This window comes from Sorex fumeus, unplaced genomic scaffold (assembly GCF_029834395.1).
Source record: "Sorex fumeus unplaced genomic scaffold, SorFum_2.1 ptg000086l, whole genome shotgun sequence".
Lineage (NCBI taxonomy): Eukaryota > Metazoa > Chordata > Mammalia > Eulipotyphla > Soricidae > Sorex > Sorex fumeus.
In genome coordinates, this window is record NW_026606143.1 from 13,751,871 (window position 1) to 13,774,700 (window position 22,830).

The 22,830-nt window shown below is 40.0% G+C and overlaps 1 protein-coding gene across 1 annotated transcript in view; it reads right to left on the minus strand.

The window, feature by feature from the left end:
• The window catches only part of CFAP47 (cilia and flagella associated protein 47), a 606,917-nt gene that overhangs the window by 333,747 nt on the left and 250,340 nt on the right, over nt 1–22,830 (minus strand). The window contains exon 33 of the mRNA XM_056131098.1: nt 13,066–13,258. Within this exon, the coding sequence (XP_055987073.1) occupies nt 13,066–13,258 (193 nt within the window). The remainder of the gene's footprint in view (nt 1–13,065; nt 13,259–22,830) is intronic.

A 22,830-nucleotide genomic window follows, 5' to 3' on the forward strand; every position in this document is an offset into this window, starting at 1 on the left:
AGCACTGCATTCAGTCCCCCAAAAATAACCTAAGCACAGAGTCAGGAGCGTGCCCTGAACACTGCCAGGTTGGTGCCAAACTTCACTCCACCCATACATTTGTTTATGTTTGCTACATTTCTAGTGTTCTTCTGCCTATATTAATGGTGGGTGATACATTTTAAATTATGTTTTGAAGCATTATATGCTTTATTGAAGAAATCATATTGGTTCTAAAAGTATTTAATTTCTGAATATATACGAATTCAGAAATAATTAAAAAGTCACAAGAAATTGAATAATACATCTAAAATTAGTCAAATTTCTAAAAATATAAATGTATTATAAAGTGGAATCTTCTATATTAGTAAACCATCTTCTATACCAAGGTGATATCACTAGGGAAGATATAAATTCCAGATCATAATTAAGATAAAATTTAAAACAATCCTATAGCGTTTACTCTATAATAGTTAATGATTAAATGCTTAATGAATTATGTCTATGATTAAATATGAAAAAGTTGAGGTCGATCATCTATGTTATCACAACGTAAGAAAAATCCACTTCATGACTCAGTTTCAACCATTGTCAAAGATGTGAACAGTGGTGGAAAATATCATATGTACCAAATATATAGGGAAAATATTTTACAACAGATTTATTACTCTGAAATCTCTCACCTCTTTGAGAATAATAAAAAATGCACAAACTGAATGAAAAAAAACAAGTCACTTTCAGGATAAAAGTTATCTTATGGATGTTCTATAACAGTATTTTCAGGAAACATACATGGCGATTCCCAACTCTTGATTGTTAGTCAAGATGCCATTCACATAAAAATAAAATGAAGATATTTACAAAGTAAACTCATAGACCAGAGAACTTAGAAAAGGGTTTTGTTAGAAAAAGAATTGTGAAATGCAGTTATCCCATAAAATGAAGAAGCCAAATAAAATGCAACAGTGACTGAACAGGATTTTAATATTTGAAAGGAAGCATAATAAATGGGGTAAAATGGCAGGAAGTTGAGAGAAAATAAATATAACAACTTTACCTGTCAGAGTAATGACTATAACTATTGTGTAATTTTTTTAAAAAGTTGCAACAAAAGTTTAAGACATGTGATTTATTCATTGCATCTTTCAATTTACGATACATTCGTTTGTAATCTTTAGTTTAAACAAATGTTTCTCTTACATGGTGTCTGCATGATTTCCTATTTCTATACTTGCCATATTAGAGATTCGTTGCTTCAGAACCTCCTAAAGATCTTTTAAAAGCTACACATGCACAGGCAACACCCTAAAGAATAAGTTTAAATTTGTCTGGCTGTGATCCCTGTTCCACTGGCACTGCCATAGAAGCTCATTTACCAGCTCTGTTCCAGAGATTCATAATTAAATCTCGAAAGGGATCAACGAGTCACAGAAATTTCTCAGGTACCAGGTGTCAGCTGAGACCCCTGGGGCAATCTCAGGATGAGGGTGGACCAAGTTCATACCCTATCAACCTCTGGCACACAGATCCAAACAGCTACCTCCATGCCTCTGGCAGGACTGCCTGGTTAGATATTCTGGGAAGGTGATGAGTGGTGGGATTGGTGTTGGAATAATGAATGCCTGTAACAAATCATCATGAACGACTTTGTAAACCATGGTTTTTAAATAGAGTGGGGAAAATATAAATTGGCCTGGATGTGGTACGTACATATATTATTACATATATGCATGTACATATATTATTTTTTAATTCGCCAGATGATTCCAATGGCATCTATATTTGAAAATCACTGCCGTGGAAACTTCTATTGAAATATATCTCTCTGTGGATATCAGTAAAATATCTGAAATAACTGCACAGACCTAAGTTAAGGAAGAACTAATATTCTGAAGGAGCAGGATCATAGAGTGACACTTATCAGGCTAGGATCAAAGCACTTGCATTCAAATTTAGCTTCTTTGGAAAACATATTATCTTCTTCACTTTAGTTTTTCTAGAATTTAGGAGTTACCTAATTGTGGTACTTGTTCTGATAACTAAATAAACAAGTATTTGTAAATGGCTCAGTCCTTTAATACTGATTATTATTACTGATCGGGGTTTTGTTCAAAAGCCAATGGAAATTATGGTCTAAATTATTGAAGAGAAGATGGCAACTGAATATATTTTTATTTGATTCTTTTCTAGGCATGCTTTATTTTCACAATAATAAGATTCCTCATTAGTAATTTTATACAAGATCTCAAGTCTCCCTTCCTTAAAGAAAATGCGTAAAACTTGTCAGTCTTTTCTTGAATATTTGGAAAGGCGAAGAGAAAATTCTACATGGAATGCTTAAGGTCTTGAATAGAATGATGGTCATTATAATTTGATAGTCAAAATTGTGAGAATTTAGATAATGACCAAGGAAAGAATTTTCCTGGGGCCTCTGATGCCTCCATGGCTCTGCTCTTGCAGGTATGAGGCCACAAATTTAATTCCTGGCACTGCTCTACCTACTAAATGCTATCCTGGTGGCACGGTCATTTATGAATCCCAGGAATCTCTAGCACACTGCATACAAGTGACTCTGAGCATATAGCCAAAGTGTGCAAACCCTGGCGAACGTTTCAACTAAAGTGGGAAGCACAGAAACCAAGTGTAGAACCCGTTGTGAGCACCATAAATGAGCACGTGAGATCTGGTGGCCATCACAACAGTGGCAACAACAGCAAAGGGACAGAGAAAGAAATTCCAAACAAGAACTGTTTTAATAATGTATCAGGGCATTAAAGTACAGGACAGTTAGCTAGCTGCCTCATTCCTTTACTTTTTGTTTACAGCAAAATTACAAGCACTGATACTCCTTAGAACAGTACAAATGATGCTGATTTGTCAGGATGATGAGGCTAAGAATGAAAGATTGGTAAATGGGAAAATCACTGGAGCCAGGCATGGAAGTGTTGTTTAAACAGCAGAACTGAATCGTACTTACTTACATAATTGTTCAATACTTAAATGATAAGATTATGTGTGTGTGAGTATGCTTATCTATATATACATGATGAATATTTCTTGTATACATGATGCATGCATATATATACATGATGCATATTTCATGTATATACATATACACATGATACATATATACATGATACATATATGTATATACATATATACATGATACATATATACATGATGCATATATACATATATACATATATACACATACATATATACATATATACATATACATATGTATACATATACACATACATATATACATATATACATATATGCATGATGCATGTATGCGCATATATATGCATATATATATGTGATGCATATTTCATGTATATACATATATACATGATGCAATTTCTTGTATTTCTTTAGTCAGTGAACAACTAAAGATTGTACCTACAAATATAGTAGGGCTTTATTTAATCAACATGCGAGATAAAAACAAATCCCCACCTGCTACCCACTAGTCTTTCCATGCAACTGATTTCCTTCTAATAGAATGTAATTGACATGATAGAAGGGATTTGGGCTCTTCTGCTCTTTATTGCATCTCTAATCCCCGGATATTTTCTGGAAATATAAATTAGCATTTAATAAACATTTGCTAAACAAATGATATTTTAGCACCTACTTGTTAGAATTCTCTAAAGTTAAAATATTTTAAGTTAACTACTAACTCTTGTCAAGCATTTTATTGTCTTTATGTTTGTTTTTATATTTAATGCCTTTTCAAGTATTCAGGATTCATATTTTGTGTGTAGCACAGTTAACTCTACCTTAATTAAAAATTTATAGCCAGTTGACCCAGCACTACTAAATGAACTGATATCTACTATGGAGCAGAAATACCACATTAATAATATGAAAGTATATTACATACTTTCATTGCATTGATTTCTCAATTCTGTTCATGGCATCTGTAAATATTGCCTAGTTTCAAAAACATTTTCATAGTATATAATAATTCAATACTTAGTATTTTACATTACTTTGCCAAATTTTATTATTATAAATTCAAGTGTGGAAACCTAGCAGTTGAAAAAAAATCTAATTTTAGAAAACTATAGTGATTTTCTAAACTGGGAGATCACCTTTTATCATGATACAGAAAGTACAGTACAAAGAAAAAAATTAAAATATTATAAGCTAAAAATACTGAGTGTAAGACATAAAAAATGGACAGGGGCTAAAGCAATAATACAGTGAGGAAGGCACTTGCCTTGCATGTAGCTAGCCCAGTGTCCATCCCTGGCACATTATAATGTCTAGTACTGCCGGGAGTGATCCATGAGCAAAGAACCAGGAGTAAGCCCAGAGCAATACTGGGTGTGGCCAAAAAAAAAAAGAGAGAGAGAGAAGGAAATAGAATTCTCATCTAAATTATATTATTTATACTATTTTGCATATGTGTGCATAAATTGGAAATTTATCAACAATAATTAGTCAAAAAGACATACAGCCACAAGGGCTAGTGAATGTGTGCATAAATTGGAAATTATTTGCAGTAATTGGGTCACATTCGGTGGTGTTCAGGGCTTACAGCTGGTTCTGTGCTCAAGAATCACTCCTGGCAGGGCTTGAAGTGCCAGGGATCAAACTCAGATTGGCTGTGTACAAGGCCTTACCACATGCAAACCTTACTGGCTGTATTATTGCTCTGGCCCCTACATTTTAATATAAATTTTCATAGCAGCATTAACTATAATAGCCACTGTAGCACTGTCCTCCCTTTGTTCATCGATTTACTCGAGCGGGCACCAGTAACCTCTCCATTGTGAGACTTGTTGTTACTGTGTTTGGCACATCGAAACAAGGAGCTTGCCAGGCTTTGCCGTGTGGGCGAGATACACTTGGTAGCTTGCTGGGCTCTTCGAGAGGGGCAGAAGAATTGAACTCGGGTCAGTCAGGTCGGCCACATGCAAGGCAAATGCCCTACCTGCTGTGCTATCACTCCAGCCCTAACTATAATAGCCAACAAAGTGAAAACAATACAACTGTCTTTCAAATAATAAACAAACAGTGGCATAAATTTACAGTAGAACATTATTTGTCAATTTGTGAAACTTAAAATTGTATGCTAAATGGAAAAACTAGTCTTAAAAATGCTGAATAATCCCATTCATATAAAATATATAGAATAGTTATGTCAAGAAAGACACAATATAAATTAGTGTTTTCTAGGTTATTCCAAGGGGGCCACAGATGAAAACTGCATAAACGGGGTCATGGCATACTAGGGGGAGAAGTAATAGGAAAAAAGGAGCCACAATTGGAAAAGGTTTGAGAAACACTGCCTTAAACAGTTTTTGTTCAGTTGGTTGGTTTTGTTTGTTTTTTTGGGGGGCCACACATGGCACTCACAGGGGTTACCGCTTTACTATCACTCCGGCCCCCTATAAAGATTCATTTTAAGGTGATAGTATTATATTGAAAATGCACATCTACCTTACAACTCAGCAACTCTACTCCTAGGTCTTAAACTCAAAGACTTGGAAACATTTGCTCATAAGAGACTTGTATATAAATGGATGTAGCAGTTTTACAGTCATAAAATGGAAGAATCTCAAATGTTTAACATTCAGTTGAGGGATAAAGAAACTAAAACATACACATGATAAATTCAATACTATTGAATAAACTAATAAATTCAAGACCAATAGTTCTCGCCCTCAAAGTTTTTCTGAGGGCAGGGAAGATAGCACAGGAAATCAGGTGCATGGGAGTTTGAACCCAGCATCATCCAGGGTGGCCCTGCAGGCTCCTGAGTACCACCAGGCTGGTCTCAGAGATCCCCAGCAACAGAGGGCCTGAGCAGCACATCATGCGCTGGTTCCTGTTTTGAGCCACTGGTCCAGTGGGCCCTGTATCACAGAAAGTGAGCCCTGAGTCTCCTCAGCACCACTGGGAGGCACCGTGCAATTATTTTCCTTTTTCTATGTTTTAAATTAGTAATTTTAAATTAGTAACCCTAAATTTATGTTTGGGCTGGAGCGATAGCACAGCGAATAGGGCACTTGCCTTGCACACAGCTGACCCGGGCCGACTCCAGTTTGATTCCTCCGCCCCTCTCTGAGAGCCCGACAAGGTACCGAGAGTATAGCGCCCACACGGCAAAACTCAGCAAGCTAACCATGATGTATTTGATATGCCAAACACAGTAACAAGTCTCACAATGGAGACGTTACTGGTGCCTGCTCAAGCAAATTGATGAACAATGGGAGGACAGTACAGTGCTACAGTGCTAAGTTTATGTTTGAGAACTTGAGACTGATGTGATGGGTTTTAACTTATAATACTTCAGTCAACGCTAACTCTACATTAGCACTGTAGCTCTGTCCTCCTGTTGTTCATCGATTTGCTCGAGTGGGCACCAGTAACATCTCCGTTGTGAGACTTGTTATTACTGTTTTTGACATATTGAATACATCATGGGGAGCTTGCCAGGCTTTGCCGTGCAGGCTGGATACTCTCAGTAGCTTGCCGGGCTCTCTGAGAGGAAGGGGGCAATCGAACCTGGGTCAGCTGTGTGCAAGGCAAACACCCTACCTGCTGTGCTATAGCTCTGGCCTAAGTCAGACAAATCAGTCCTCAAGTGAATCTTGTAAGAGAATTCTTAAAATACTCATTAAATAATTGTAAAAATTCTCATTTTTCAAAATAATGAAAGAGTTAAGCTGCAAACTATTCACATATACATTTTAATATTGATCACTGTCAAACAACACAGTTCTCCCGTTGTTCATCAATTTGCTTGAACAGGACCAGTAATGTTTCCATTTTGAGACTTATTGTTACTGTGTTTGGCATACTGAATACATCACGGGTAGCTTGCCAGACTTTGCTGTGCTGGTGAGGTACTCTTGGTAGCTTGCTGGGCTCTCCGAGAGGGGCGGAGGAATCGACCAGCTCGGCCAGGCTGGGTGTGCGCAAGGCAAACGCCCTATCTGCTATGCTATTGCTCCAGCCCAATGAAACTTAGTAATTTGTTTTTATTTGAGGGCCACACTTGTCTGTACTCAGGGACATTCCTGGAGGGTCTCATGGAATTATAATCAATATTAGGTGCCAGGGTATTAAAACCAGAGAGGCTATGTACAAGAAAAATGCCTTATTTCCTATACTTGCTCAGGCACTAAGCAAACATTAATGAATAATGAATTTTAACTATTGCCCTTAAAAATATATTCATTTATTTACAAATGCTAGCAATACAATAATTTAGCATTTATAATTGTTTATACACATTGATAGTTCATTTCAAAAAAGTCAGTTTCAAGCATGATTCTTAATATATTCATGCTGTGATTCTGCTAAGAAAGAGAATCTGAGCTAGTATTGTCATCTGGATTGGTATTAACTGTTATTCACAGCTAAGTCATGTTAAACTTCTCTTGGAAATGAATATTTCACACTACACCAACATCTTACAAGCTCACTCTGCCACTGTGATGAAGATTAAGCAAAAGCATTTCATAATCTCATCTAAGTAGATAAAAAAATATCATTATGGAGGTCAGATAGATAGTACATGAGACAAAGTATAAGGTGTTTGCTTTGCAAGTGGTTGACCCAGGTTTAATTCCCCAGAACTGCATATGGTTGCCTGCGTACCCTAGGAGTCACTTATGAGCTCTGCAGGAGCCCTATTTTGCCCCAAAATCTCACTGCACAAGTCATACAGTATGAAACATCCTCCTGTTCTGCTTCTCTGCCGATTGAACAATTAGTCTCAGTGTAGCCTTCTTCCCTCTACAGATTAAGTTACTCATGGAATCACCACTGAGAGCATCCAATCACAGCAAATCCCTGCTTCCTGATATTCCCCCCACCCCCACGAATTTCCTAGGCAATGCAAAAACCTATGTGTCATGTGATAACTTTCATTGTGAAACACTGCATGATTTTCCATAAAATCACAGATTCTGTCATTACAATTGTCATTGTGAAGGTTCAGTTCTACTGGTGTTCAAGGGTCAATCAAATGAGAAATGTGAAGATAGATCAAGAGCTGTACGGGCAACATACTGGCAGACTGAAAAATGGCAGAATCACATTGTCAAATCTCGTCTTTCCTGCTCCAAGAAGTTTTTATAGACAAAGTGAACAGGGACGACTTTTAGAAAGGATGGGTTGTAGGTCAGTGGGCATCAAGGTGATCAACAAATTCCTTCATGGCATGATCCCCTGAGGTACGCGTCCAATGTAACTACAAATGAAGGTTTCTCCTTGTGGTTTCTATGCCCTTTTTTCCTTGGGACAAAGTGTGTGTGTGTGTTTATGTGTGTGTGTGTGTGTGTGTGGGAGAAGGTGGGGGTTGGGGTTTGCCAACCATGCTTCAACAGACTTTCTGGTTTCTGTAATTGCTGAATTCAATTACAGTGTCATTAGGTATGTTCTACAGTGACTATTAAAAATAAATGTATTCAACAACAAATGTGTTCGCAATGGTGTATGGCTGGAAGGGACTGAGAGAGTACGTATGAATATGACATAGAAAGGAAGTAGACTTGCTATCGGTGACGTTTCACATCCTCCATTTTCAAGAACAAATGTTAATGCCTTTGACCATCATGATTTACTGAACCACCACACTGCTAATATACTGGAAATGGTTTTACTTTTTGTTCACAAGTTCCTTAAACAGTTTGGCATTTCTCTGAATTTAGTGCTGAACATCACATTAGTCTTAAGCTCTATATACTGACCACATTTCCAAAATAAGACATTCTAGATGTAACAAGAAAACTTTATATGATACAATTTCTATTGTTTCCAAGGCAATCTTGCAACACTGATTATAAATACTGATTTTTTGACAAACATTTTCTTTTGTTATTATTTTTTACTTTTTCTTTTTTAAAAAAATTATTCTCCCCTTACACTTTCTGTAAAAATTGTGGTTAACAAAGTTGTTCATGGTAATTTGTTATAGACATTCAATATTCCAATACCAATCCCACCACCTTTATACCTTCCCTCTACCATTGTCTCCAATTTTCCCAATGACCCCTTAAGCTTATCCCCATAGCCAGCCCTCAATCATTTATTTTATATTGTTTGTTATAAATAGTTTCCTAAAAGAATGATCAAAAAATGTTTCCGTAACAGAAGGTAGTGAAGATTGTTGCATCTCACCATGGAGCCATCAAGTCCTTGTTTAACAGATTATTAAGATGTTGTTAAAGATTAAGCCTTCTGTGTTTATATTTTGTTAATTAAGATTGGTTGCCTTCTGCAGTACATCCCATCCAATCTGGTGTGCTACTGCTGGTTTATCATATTGTAGAACTTGCACTCTGGAAAGTCCAAAATTTTTAATGGTGTGATACAGCTAGAGTTAAATTTCTAACTAGATTGCAGTTTAGAGGCATGTGTGTGACTGTCAGGTCTTCCAGAAGTACAGGGAGATAGAGGGAGGTAGCCCATCTCCAACTCCATGAAAGCCTGGAGATTAATAATTATCAATATTTAATCTTAAATACTAAATGGCTGATTTGCAACTCGTGGAAAAATATAAAGTTCATTGTAAATAAGTATTTTCTGGTTTGATGAAGTTGAAAACTAGACCCATTTAATAAACAACCAATGTGTAAAAATGTAGGACTCAGAACTACATTAGTTTTAGAAATAAAGAGCATTATTAAAAGGCCAATATAATCTCCCAAATATGTATTAAAGAATGCTTAACTGGGGCTGGAGTGATAGTACAGCGGGTAGGGTGTTTGCCTTGCACGCGGTTGACCCAGGTTTGATTCCCAGCATACCATATGGTCCGCTGAGCACCACTAGGAGTAATTCCTGAGGGCAGAACCCGGAATAACCCCCGAGCATTGCAAAAATTTAAAAAATAAAATAAAATCTGAAAAAATAAAGAATGCTTCACTTATCAGACTGTTAGAAAATGATACTAGGGGCAGTTTTAAATGACACACAAAAGAAAGCATCGGTGTTGCCAAACATTGTTGGAGTTCTGTGAAAGAAAAGAATAACCTTAAAGAAACAGAACAACTGCACTTTTCACTTATTAGAACTGAAGAAGACAATCGGGTAAGTGGGTGGGGGGAACTTGGCAAATAAAACAAAATGTGATCTGGAAAAACAGTCCTGCTGCCAGCCAGCCCTCAATTCCAGACTGATATGCCCGAAACTGGATCCCCTCAGAAAGGCTTAGCAGAAACAAAGGTCCTGATGATTAAGTGGAGACCATCTGAACCCAAAGTCTTTTTTTTTTTCGCGACAAAGCCCCAGCAATAAGACTTTTCTGCACCCAGTTAAGAGCCTGGGAAAGGCCCATAAAATCAGGTTTGCAGAAACAAACCCTGCACTCTCCATTCTGGTGCTGCCCGCATCACAATTTTGGGTGTATGATTCCTTTAATATTGTACACTCCTTTCTAGAGTTGCCTGTACATCACAACTTAGGACACATAATTTCTCTTCTCTTATAGGGTTCTCTCCTCTCTCTCAGATTTCCTTAAAAATATTTTTTTATTTCACTGTCTTCTCAAGAATTGTTCTCTATGCCATAAGGACAAAAAACTGAACGCAGGTAGAGACTGAGGGTAACCTCTTTTACCTGTCCTGATTTCCCTGGGCAACTGCACCCCACAAGACCCCACAATGAAAATTGTCACCTCATGAATGATAGCACTGTAGCAGCACTATCCTACCATTGTTTATCGATTTGCTCGAGCAGGTGCCAGTAATGTCTCCACTATGAGACTTGTTGTTACTGTTTTTGGCATATTGAATACGCCACGGTAGCTTGCCTTGCTCTGCCGTGCCAGTGGGATATTCTTGGTAGCCTGCCGGACTCTCCGAGAGGAACAGAGAAATCAAACCCGGGTTGGCCACGTGCAAGACAAACACCCTACCTGCTACGCTATCACTCCAGCCCTCAAGTAACAAGACATTATTTTGTAGAGCAAAGCTCCTCCTGACAGTTCAAAATGCTTCCACATCAGGATTTTGTTAACAGTGTAGGTACTGAGTCCTGTCAAAAATTGTACTGTCCTTTGGGAAATGATATGCTACAACTTTCAAAGTCACCAGGCGATCACAAAATGATAAAAAAAAAAAAACCCATTAACAATCAAATGCAGCAATCGAAACAAAGCTGCCAAAGGAATGACAGGAAAGATGCTTTATCACAGGTAGGATGTACTCAAGTAGATACTGTCACTAAGGTGTGAAAAGGATGGCTCATCTGTGAAAAACCTTAACAACTAATACATGGAAGAGCTACTAGAAACAGAAGAATGGGAGTAGAAAGGCAAATGCACCTTCTGATAAGCACTAAAGGTGACCACTTAGCCCATGCAAAATGCTTTCTTCCACAATATCTATAAGAAACTAAACCACATGTTATAGAATTTTCCAGGCTGGAGATATTATAACGTTGGCAGGGCACTTGCCTTGTGCCTCGTCAAACTGGATTCAGTTACCTGCACCGCATATGGTCAAACAAGTCCCACCAATTCCTCAACACTGAGCCAAGAGTAAGCCCCGAACACAGCCATGTATGGCCCCAAAATAAAAATGAAAAAAGAAAATCCAGATAGAAGACAACAACACATTTATCAAAATTTTATCTTTAACAAAAGATCCAATCCATATAATAGAGACAAGATACTTCTCTACAACAAATGGAAAAGCTGGCCAGATGCAGAAGCATAAAATTATACTACTGTCTAAGATTACCTTTATTTATGTTTTCACATATATTTATATCTAATTTTATATCTGGCCCTCAAACCAATATGTAAATACACGCAAAGATTTGAAAAGTGAGAGACACTTTTCGAAAAACAACAGTGAGTGAGTGCCTATAAAACAGTAAGTTCTAGGGGCTGGAGCTATATCAGACAGTAGGGCGTTTGCCTTGTACGCGGCTGACTCAGTTTCGATTCCCAGCATCCCATATAGTCCCCCAAGTACCGCCAGGAGTGATTCCTGAGTGCAGAGCCAGGACTAAATCCTGAGCATCGCCAGGTGTGACCCCAAAAGAAAAAAAACAGAAAAAAATAGAAAGTTCTAAATGTGGCAAATTCCTTGAAATAAACTGCAGAGACCCATTCTGTTAATATGAATTAAACCAGGACAACTTTACAAAACCATTAATTTCTAATATATGTGCATATTTTGTATCATTTTGTTGGATTATTACTTCTTGATGATCAAATTAATTACCCGCACGTTAAGCTTTTTTTTTCTTTGAATTTTTTTTTACATTTTGTAAGTCAGGAATCCTGTTAAATCATAGTTTCATGTCAAATTATGTGATAGTATCAGCAGGTCAATTCAAAGTTAAAGTTTACAGTTATCTAGAATCAACATATCAATACAAAATTTCCAATCTTGTGGTTCTGATAGTCTTGCCTATTAACTTTTCAAAAGATTAAATGTAAGCCCCTCCCCCCTGGCAAGAAATAAGCAACATGCACATTGTTTTCCTTCTTACAATCAATACTTAAGATGAAGGGAAAAATATACAGCTATACTGACAAATTGGAACTTTCTCTAAAAGAGCCTAAGTGTTTCGGCAAGACATTTTTAGAGTCTCATTCCTCAAGGTCAAAAAGGAGTAAATGCGGCCTGAACAGGGGAGCAAATCTCTCTCTGACATCCACTATTCTCAGTGTAATGAACCTATACAACCTACAGCAACACCCTCAAATTCATAAAGCATTATTGCACCTAGTGATTTCTAACACAATCACACCATGGAAAGGTGTTGCTGAGTTCACTTTCACTTGATCTCAACTAATTACACATGAGGTGTGAAACAGGATCCCTTAAATTTAAGACCTCAGACAGGTGGAAAAGTCCAACAATGAGAGTATGTTTTGATTCCAGGGCACCTCTACATCAAGGTCCCATTCATTTTTAAGGAAGAAATCAAAGATTCATCTTTTATTCATTTCATTTCCCATGCAAGGAAACTGATCTCAAAGGTGTTAGACATTCATTTTGCAGATGAGATTAATGCTGTGGTCTGCTTTAATGCTCATGGATTCTGAGTTCATGGTTCTGTCAATAGTATCAGGCCACAATTTTGGACAAAGAAAAATAAATGTCTTACCTCTAGGACAGTTTTTCCATATAATTTGTCTGGCATTCTCATAGTTTGTATTCATCCAGCTCAGCAGAAGCCTTTCAGAATTAGAATACATGTTGCTGGATATGAAACAAGGATTGAGTTTGGGTGAACTCTTCACACTTATAGGGGGCAGATCTTTGCTCTTATGTGGTTCAATCCGGGAAAGGATCATAATCTGAAATAGAAAATGAAGCAAAAGAGAAGCCTTTTAGATTGTAATGGCAAAATAAAAAGTAACATTTGTAGTAAGGTAAAAAAAGGTAAAGGCCCTCCCGTTGATCGTCGATTTGCTCGAGCGGGCCCAGTAACGTCTCCATTGGAGATTTTGTTGTTACTGTGTCTGGCATATCCAATACTCTCGGTAGCTTGCCGGGCTCTCCGAGAGGGGCGGAGGAATCGAACTCGGGTCGGCCATGTTGGCCGCGTGTAAGGCGAACACCCTACCCGCTGTGCTATCGCTCCAGCCCTTGGGAAAAAAAGAAAAAAGGACAGGTAGGTAATTTTTTAAGGGGCCAGTATATTATGGTTAATTATTTCTGTTCAAGAATAAAGGAAGAAGGCCAGGAATGTAATTTAGTGGCAGAGGTCTTGGGATTGAGATGTACAAAACAAGAGAAAAGAAACAGATCAGATAACTCATTTAAGGGCATTTTAAATCCCCAAGGCTTTGCTTATACAGCTGTAAGATATCACTATATCACTTAGAAGAACTAGTTTGTAACTTAAGGGACCACTGATTTATCTGTGTGTTCAGTGGGGAGGGTGTCCCCCACATCACTGAGCAATTGTCTGACACCAGCTAGGTATCCCATACATAAGCTCACACCTAACACTATATTCCTAACGAGAGTATCAGAGTCTATGAGTTAAAGACTCAGTCTCTAACAAAAATGTAATAAAAAATGTAAATGATGGAGAATGGGCACCGGTGGAGCGATGGGTACTGGAGCATAGTATAACTGAAACCCAAGCACAAAAATTTGTAAGTCTACAACTGTACCTCATGGTGTTTCACTAATAAAAATTTTTAAAAAGTGAAAAAAAAAAAGACTCAGTCTCACAAGACTTCAGATGTTCCAGGTTGTCATCTGTGATTTTGACCAACTGATTACAAATCAGGGATTCCCAGGACCCTCCCAGGGTGCTAATAATTTGTCTAGAGCAGATAACAGAACTCAGGAAATTGATTTACTCAACAGACTGCCAGGTTAATAGGAAGCATATTAAAATGTATGAATCAACAGCCAGATGGAAAAGACTTTTAGGCAAGACACCAAAGGAACTTTCATCATCTGGGTGTTTTCTACATAGCATGGTAACACACAGAGAACTTTAAAGTACCCAACCTGAAAGTTATCTGAAAGCCCTCTTTTATGGGTTTTTATGTATTTCGTAAAATTTTATGAAATTTTACATTTCATTAAAGAGGTAAGAGTCATTAAATAAGAGACCAAATCTTATAACTAAGATGTCTCTATTGCTCTAATCTCACAGTAAGTGCCAGGAAAAGTAGGGATCTTCAAAGCAAAAACTATGGACTAAGACCAAATATTTATAAGGAATAGATTTGGCTCATCTGAATGCACAAATACTTCATAAATAAGGATATCACATTACCCACATTTAAAAAAAATGAACTCAGGGGAAGAGTGATAATACAGTCAGTAGGGTACTTGCGTTGCATGCAGTCAACTGGGTTCAATCCCTGGAACCTCATATGGTCCCCCGAGCCTGGCCAGCAGTGAGCCTTGAACAGAATCAGGAGTAACCCCTGAGCACTGCTGGATGTGGCCCAAAAACCTCATTTGAGTGCAGTTTTTTAAAATGTCATTTTATTTTAAATGTTTTAATTTGTCTCCTGTTGATTTAGCTTATAGAAATTTAGTAAAATTCTATACATCAAAATAATAATTATCAAATCATAATTTCAATATTGATATATACTTAAAGGTCTACTTTCAAGATGACAAAAGTGTATGAAATTTTGCAATTTAGCATATTCTTATATCATAAAATCTGATTCATGGAACTATTGCACCATTCATCCCATGCATATTCCTTGTCTGATCATGAAGATCAATGTCAGTTTAAAAACAGGTAACATTGAGACCAAATAGAGAAATCTGTTTCTTATCAGTAGAGTAAGTGTAGTGCTACTGAAAGTACCACCCTCTTTCTGAGGTAGTACAACACAAGCTATTCATTAAATCTTGAATGCATATACACTCATAAATACACACACATATGTACATATATAAATACTGCCAAAAATGTATATGTTTACGTTACCTACAACTAAACACACTTATACATTAAAACTTTTCTCAGGTCCGGAGCGATAGCGCAGGGGGTAGGAAGTTTGCTTTGCATGAGGCCGACCCAGGTTCAATTCCCAGCATCCCATATGGTCCCCCAAGCACTGTCTGGGGTAATTCCTGAATGCAGAACCAGGAGTGACCCCTGCGCATCGCCAGGTGTGACCCAAAAAGAAAAAAAAAAGCAAACTACTTTTCTCACTGAAGGAGTCAGTTCATAAGTTAACATTACAAGTTTATGTTCTTGGTTCATCCCAAATCTGTGATAGTTCTCCAGTGGCAAGACTGTGGCAAGGTGTGGAAATCAGTATCTAATTGACATGTGTTATAGAGATGCCATTGGTACCTTGCCACTATGTCCTCGTCATTCAGAATGATGAATATTTATTTTAAGGATAATTTTTAGAAAAATCATATTCCACTGATAAAATTTTAAAGAATGTATTGACTTTGTTCAAAGATTCATGAGTGGGGCAGCATCCAATTGAGCAAAGAGCAAAGGAGTTTCAAGGAGCTGTACAAAATGAAAGACATTTATAGGAAAATGGGAAAGGAACAAGAAAGTTACACAAGTAAAAGAAGTAAAAGGATGGGACTGATTACTATGAGGTTACTGTCCTTTAGGGGATTGCAAAGATCTATCAGGTAGGTCACCTAACTACTATGGATCAGATTTGGCTTGTTTAAACATTTCATTTCTCAAAGAGAAAAAACTGAGTTGTCTTATTTGGTAACAAGGGACTTATTCTGTTGCCCCTTGTATTGAAAATAACGGCTTAAGGATACAATTTATATTTATGAATGACTGTTCCTGTTAGACATATGCCAGATATATATTCAAACTTCAGAAATAGCATCTTGATGCAATTTTGGAGTAGTTTCAGTGGTAAAAAGAACAATTTTGCCACAATCTTAGCTTGTTAATAATTTAAAAACTGCATCCATCTGAGATACTGCATAACATTATGTCCTACTTTTAAAAAAAGAAAAAAATGAGCACTTTTCCCCCCAATTTGTAATTAACATTTACTTGACTATTAAAGCACTTACTCATTTTCTTAGAAGTAGAAGCTGAGGAAAGTGTTTTAATATTTAGACTTAAGTCCAAGTAGTTTATTTCAGAGGCAATCCCGGGAGGCATAGGTATTAAGAGTAAGGAACTGAATCCAAGAATATAAGGAACTGTGTAAGTAGGTTTCAAGTAGGTTCCTCTGTGGGCTACTGAGATTCAGTCTACAGAAGACATTATCAAATAAATCTCAGATGCATCCCAAGTGGTGAGGGAGCTAAAGAAATTCCTTGACTAATTTTGAAATTCCTTGACTAACTTTGGTAATTGTTTTTATGGGACATCAATACTCTGGCACTACTGCAGGCAAAATGGTAGGGGGCACCCTAGCCATGTGGATTAGGGAAAATGCTACCTGTAACCCAAAGCAATCCAAAGGCAGTAAGGTCTTTGAAATTCAGGACCCATTTGATAAGCCTAAAAAACCTCTGAGATGTAGAATTCCGAGGCCTGTCCATAGCCAGACCTCCTAGGAGAAGCAGGTCCCAAAGCTGGTACAAAGGCTACACTAGGAACATGAAAGAAAACCATCGACAGGGGCTGGATCATTAGCACAGCGGGTAGGGCGTTTGCTTTGCATGCAGCTGACCCGGGTTCAATCCCCAGCATCCCATATGGTCCCCCGAGCACCGCCAGGAGTAATTCCTGAGTGCAGAGCCAGGAGTAACCCCTGTATATCGCCGGGTGTGACCCAAAAAGCAAAAAAAAAGAAAGAAAGAGAGAGAGAGAGAGAGAGAGAGAGAGAGAGAGAGAGGAAGGAGGGAGGGAGGGAGGGAGGGAGGGAGGAAGGAAGGAAGGAAGGAAGGAAGGAAGGAAGGAAGGAAGGAAGGAAGGAAGGAAGGAAGGAAGAAAATGCATCAACAGTTCCAAGCTTTCTACCTAGACAACAACCTACCAGCAAACTTTGGGCAGGAAGTTTGACAAAACTTAGTATGAATTAACATTATCCAAAGACAGGCATTTCCACAGCCTGAGCTGGCCAACATCCCTGTCAGAGATGTGTATTCTCTTTTACTCTCTGGTGAGCGCTCTTCATCCTGGGGATTACCCACTGCACTTCTGTGGGTGCAAACTCCATTCTCTCCGTGTCGGAAAAGTCCAGGTTCTCTCTTGAGGACAAACTATTTTTCTCTCACTATTTCTCTACATATTTCCCAACTAAACTGATTTTAGTTTCCTACTCATCTGTGTCCTGAGACTCTCTTCTTTGAGAGTAGGCTACAGTCTGGAGAAGAAACTCTCCTGGGGAGAGTTAAACTGACCTTCCATTTTCTGCAAAGGGCGGTTTCTTGCCCAGGCCTGAGCCCAGGGGCTCACCAAGGAACTGGGTGGTGGGGATTCATCACCATGAAAATGAAGGGGGGGACTCAGGCACCCTTTGATGACTGTTGCATGAAGCTGGTAATTGCCAGGTATCTGACAACAGGTTGGTATTTAAAACAGGCTTTAGTACAGCCCTAACCCTCCCAGGCATCCCAGGTGACCTATATCCCCACTTCACACAAGCCACCTATTATTTATTCTCTATTTCACTCTCTACTGTTAGGACAAACTGATGTGGGCAGGTAGATAGGAAAGGCCCCTCCACACCCCCCACCCCCACTTGCCTTGGCAATGGAATTCCTGGGAACTAATAAATCCAGTAGCCCTGTGGCTGCAAATGTCCTACCTTTCAGACACAGGAACTAAAGCCTGATAAAACTTCACCTGGCACCAAAAGACCCAGAAAAGGTTGGACCTCCACCCCCACCCCCAAGAATTTCCATCAGGAACAAAGGCCTCAGCAAAGGGCCACTTCCACTTCTACCCTTCGGCAACTACCAGCAGCAGACCTAGCTAGAAAGCCCCACAGAGAAGCAGCAAGGAGAAACCCTATAAAAGCCACCTTGAGCAAAGGAAGGACGTACATAGGCTGCCGGAGCCCATGTGCTGCTTGCGCCCACGTGGCCAAGTACACGTGGTGCCGAGCACATGTGTGGTCTGAATCTCCTCTCTTGAGATGTGTACTGCAGTTCTCTTCATCTTTGGAGAAGCCCGAGTTCTCTCTTGAGTGTGTTACTCTCTCTCCCCTTTCTTAACTCCCTCCCCTTCCTCAAAGCCTCCAAATAAAATCTGTTTTTACTTCACTGCTGTCTACTCCTGAAAATATTTTCTGTGAGACAATACAAAGACCTGTACAACTGGGTAAGGTCCAGGGACTGGCTTGCTTTTCCTGTGAAGAGCATTTCCTCACTCCAGCCAGAGTCTGCAGCAACCTGAGAAACGGTGTGGTGTGGATTAACTCCTGTCCCTAGGAGACCAAGTAGATGTCATGTTTGGCTTGATGTTCCCTTGCTGGGCTGGTGGGGCTCTGGCCTGTGCCAAGCAGGAGCTCATCCACAGACTTTCAGTCCTCATCTTCTCAATTGGTCCTGGAGTGGCAGAGGTGGACTGGGAGAAAATGGAGAACGATAGGGAGAAAGGATCTCTCTCCTCTCTGCTTCACATAAGCTACCCATGGGGACCCACCTACTTCAAAATGTTAAGACTATGCTAATAGTAGAACAGAGGAGGCCCTGCATGTGAGATGTCAAAACACAACATTTGGTAAATATTTTTGCCTAAGTGCTGGGATAAGGTAGGCCTTAGCAGTTTGGCAGCACTGAATTTAAATTTTTCAACACTTTTCCTCCCCAATTGAAGGAAATTTTCTCAACTGATTTAAAGAAATTTGATGCCCTCAATTATGGGTGAAAAATGGATTTGGACACCATTAAGTGCAATAGTAAGCTTATAAACTTCTGTTAATTCCTTGGCCAACAATGTACTGGGTATAGATAATACACACCATCTCAAACATAAATTGCTTTCTAGTTAAGAGGTAATAGCAGTAAGTGCTTATCACTATAACAAAACTTATCACCAACTATCAAGATCACAAAGCTATTGTAAAGAGAATCCAATTTAATCCTGATCTAGGCAGGTAGATAAGGGAAGGGCTCTTATGGCAATGGAATTCCTGCAAAGTAATAACCACCTAAGGCTATCAGGACATACCTTGTGGACATAGGAACAAAGTCCTGATAAGACCTTCTGCAAGCTAGACCTCCCTACAGAAAGGATAAACTTCAGCAGCAGCAAAGACAATGATAAGGATCTGAAGGAACTTCCTAGATGGCTCCAAATTCCTTCCTTTACTCCAGGCCAAGGCAACTTGAAGAGGATACTCCTATGAACTCCAGTCTGAAAGGCCTCTCAGGGATCTCTGCCTCTGGAGAAGCCTGCATCTTCTGACTGCCTCTCCCTCCCTGCCTCTCTCTCCCTCACTCTATCCCTCTCCTTCCCTCTCTCTCCCTCACTCCCTCTCTCCTCCCTTCCCTTTCCTCAGAAAGCCTCCAAATAAAATCTGCTTTTTACTTCACTGCTCATCTATTCCTGAAATAATTTACTGAGAGAAATGTGAGGACCCGGAAGGCCTGGGTAAGACCAAGGACTGCCTTTCCTTTTCTGCAAAGAGTACTTCATCGCTCAACCTGAGTCCACAGCTCCCTGAGAAACCAGGGACTGCGTGAAAGAAACAGAACCACTATGATTCCATTTTGGAAAGTCTGACTCCATTTTGTGGTTCAGGGTCATGAGTTTACAATCTAGGAAGAAAAACATGCTAGACCCCAAGGGCACAGACACAAATGCCTAGACATCTGACCACAGATGACAAGGGTGATTCAAGTAAATGTAAAAACATTTGTAATCTCTCTGTTTCACTTCCATACCCTCCACTTGCTTGCTCAAGGCTTTGAGAATGCACCTGAAAGTGGTCACCCAGACACACGGGCTTAAAAACCTCTCCCTAAGCGTGATCGAGTTCCAAGTCTCTTAGGCTTGGGAACCGTCGGCGCTGAGTCCCTTGTAAAAGTGTGTTTCAGTGTGTGAATAAAACCTTGAAAAATCTGTGCTGGGGTGCTGGAGCGATAGCACAGTAGGTAAGATGTTTGCCTTGCATGCGGCTGACCTGGGTTCAATTCCCAGAATTCCATATGGTCCCCTGAGAACCGCCAAGGGTAATTCCTGAGCGCAGAGCCAGGCAGAAGTGACCCCTGTGCATCTCCGGGTGTGATCCAAAAAGCAAAAAGAAAAGAAAAATCTGTGCTGTCTCTGTGTGATCCCAATCCGCAGCTGAGCTTGAGCTTGTGGACACTCAGCAGAAACAGAGCAGTTACAAAGCTTCTTCCGTTTACTTGAATTGGAGGTTCCATCAAGATCTCTGGTACCTAACATTCGGAGGTTTGACTGAGATCTCTTGTACCGAACATTTGGAAGTTCCACTGAGATCTCTGGCCACTTTGCATCTGGAGGTTCCACGAAGACTGTAGGCCGCTGAGTGCTTCTCTTTTGTGCATCTGAGCTCTTCTGGAACCTGCCGTTTTTTCTGGAATCTGATGAGTGCAGGTTCTCTAACTCACTTCTGGTCTCTGAATACTTATGTCTGGCTCTGATTTCTGACTTCGTCGCCTGGTTTGCGATGAAGCAAGAGAATGAGGCAGGCCTACTGCTCTGGCTGCAGGGTCTGAGTGTCTAACTCACGGTTCTGTGTGATGTAGGCAGGCAGGCAGGCAGAAAGGGAAGGCCCCCTCCCAAGGGAATGACAATAAATTTCCTGGGAGTAATAGCCCTGACCTCATGGAGAACTGGTGCCAGTCTGTAACAGACCCTGAGGAAACTGGACCAACCCCCTCCAACAGAAGCTCCTGCAGAAACAAAAGTCCAGGAAAAGAATTTCAAAGACCATCACCAACACTCCCAATCCCCTTGGTAATCTCCCTAGCAACAACTTTTACCTAGGTAGAAGCCCCACGTGGGGGCAGATTGGAGAAACCCTATAAAGGCCACCTTGAATAAAGGAACGGCACATATGCTGCCTGAGCCCATGTGTCGCCCACATCTCCCCTCTTGAGATGTGTACTTTCATGCTTTCATGTCTAATGCTGGGATGGGAGAGAGGAGGTTCTACCTTGGAGAAGCCCGGGCTCTCTCTTGAGCATGTTACTCTCCACTCTCCCACTCTCTCTCCCTCCTTCCCTTTAAAACCTTCAAATAAAAACTGTTTATGCTCACTGTTCATCTACTCCTGAAATTACTTTCTGCGAGGGGAGACAAGAACCCAGTAACACTGGGTTCCGGGTGGCAGAGGGGGATCAAGAAAAAGTGACTGTCCTGTCTTTCTCCTCCTCACTTCACATGAGACACCCATGGGGCCCACCGACATCATGTGGACACCAGAAAGGCTTATGGAAATTTGCCCCATGAACTCTGGTGAAGGGCAGCAACCACGCGGGGGAATTATGCTCATACTCCAATGCCAAGATGGCCTTAAGATAGCAGAGGGGTCAGGTTGCATGAGCATCTGAAAGCTGCCTATCCATATGTGTGCCCTCCATTGTCACTGCCTGTCACCTCTGTTTCCAACACACTTAAGTGAGTGCACTCAATTGATGGGTGTTTGTGGGTTGGTCTGATACCAGGCAGAGCCCTGTTGGTTTGGAGGCCTCCACAGGTTAATTAGTCTGAAATAGGGCCAAGCCTTGTCAGTAATGCTGGACTGAGATTACCAAAGGGCAAGTTGCCAGGAGACATCCAAAAATTTGATGTTTTGGGCTTTCGGAGGTCGAAAGCAAACTTGTATTTTCTTTGTCTGTCTCCTTCCTGCTTGGGGCTCTCTTTGGGATTCTTGAAGAAATCGGTTGGTTGTTCCCTTCCACAGCAATGGGCACTTGTTCGAGCAAGGGATTCACTGTTCTAGAAGATATGAGTCACCACTGGTCAATATGGGTAAAAGGCAAAGGGCCTCGGTGCCACTGTTGACCATTGCACTCTGCGTATGCTTTGTGAGTTACAGTGGCCCTCTTTGGGTGTGGATTGCCAAGCCAGGGAACCATGAATCTTAATTTGAGTTCCATAGATGGTCTTTAGTGAATGGCGGGAAAAGGCCAAACACCACCGATCAGATCCCTGATACTGTCATCTGAATTGATATCACTGAGTCATATCCCTCCAGGTTGAAGTCTTTCTACCCCACACTGTCACTTCAGCAGCCACAGGTGCTATTACTATCCCTGTCATTGCCTGCCTCAGTGACCTTGCGGCTGAAGAGAGTCAGCTGCCCGCCCCCCCAGGAGCTAATACAAGTGAGAGATGAATATGGTGAAGGATCACAGGCTTATACTGATTATAGTCTTGAATTTAGGAAGTTGATATTCTTGTTTCACTTGTCGTCCCATTGATCTTCGATTTGCTCATGCGAGCGCCAGTAACGTCTCCATTCATCCCTGTTGTGTGCTAGTGTAGCCCAATGGCATCTGCTCGCTCCAGGAACACAAAGAGCCT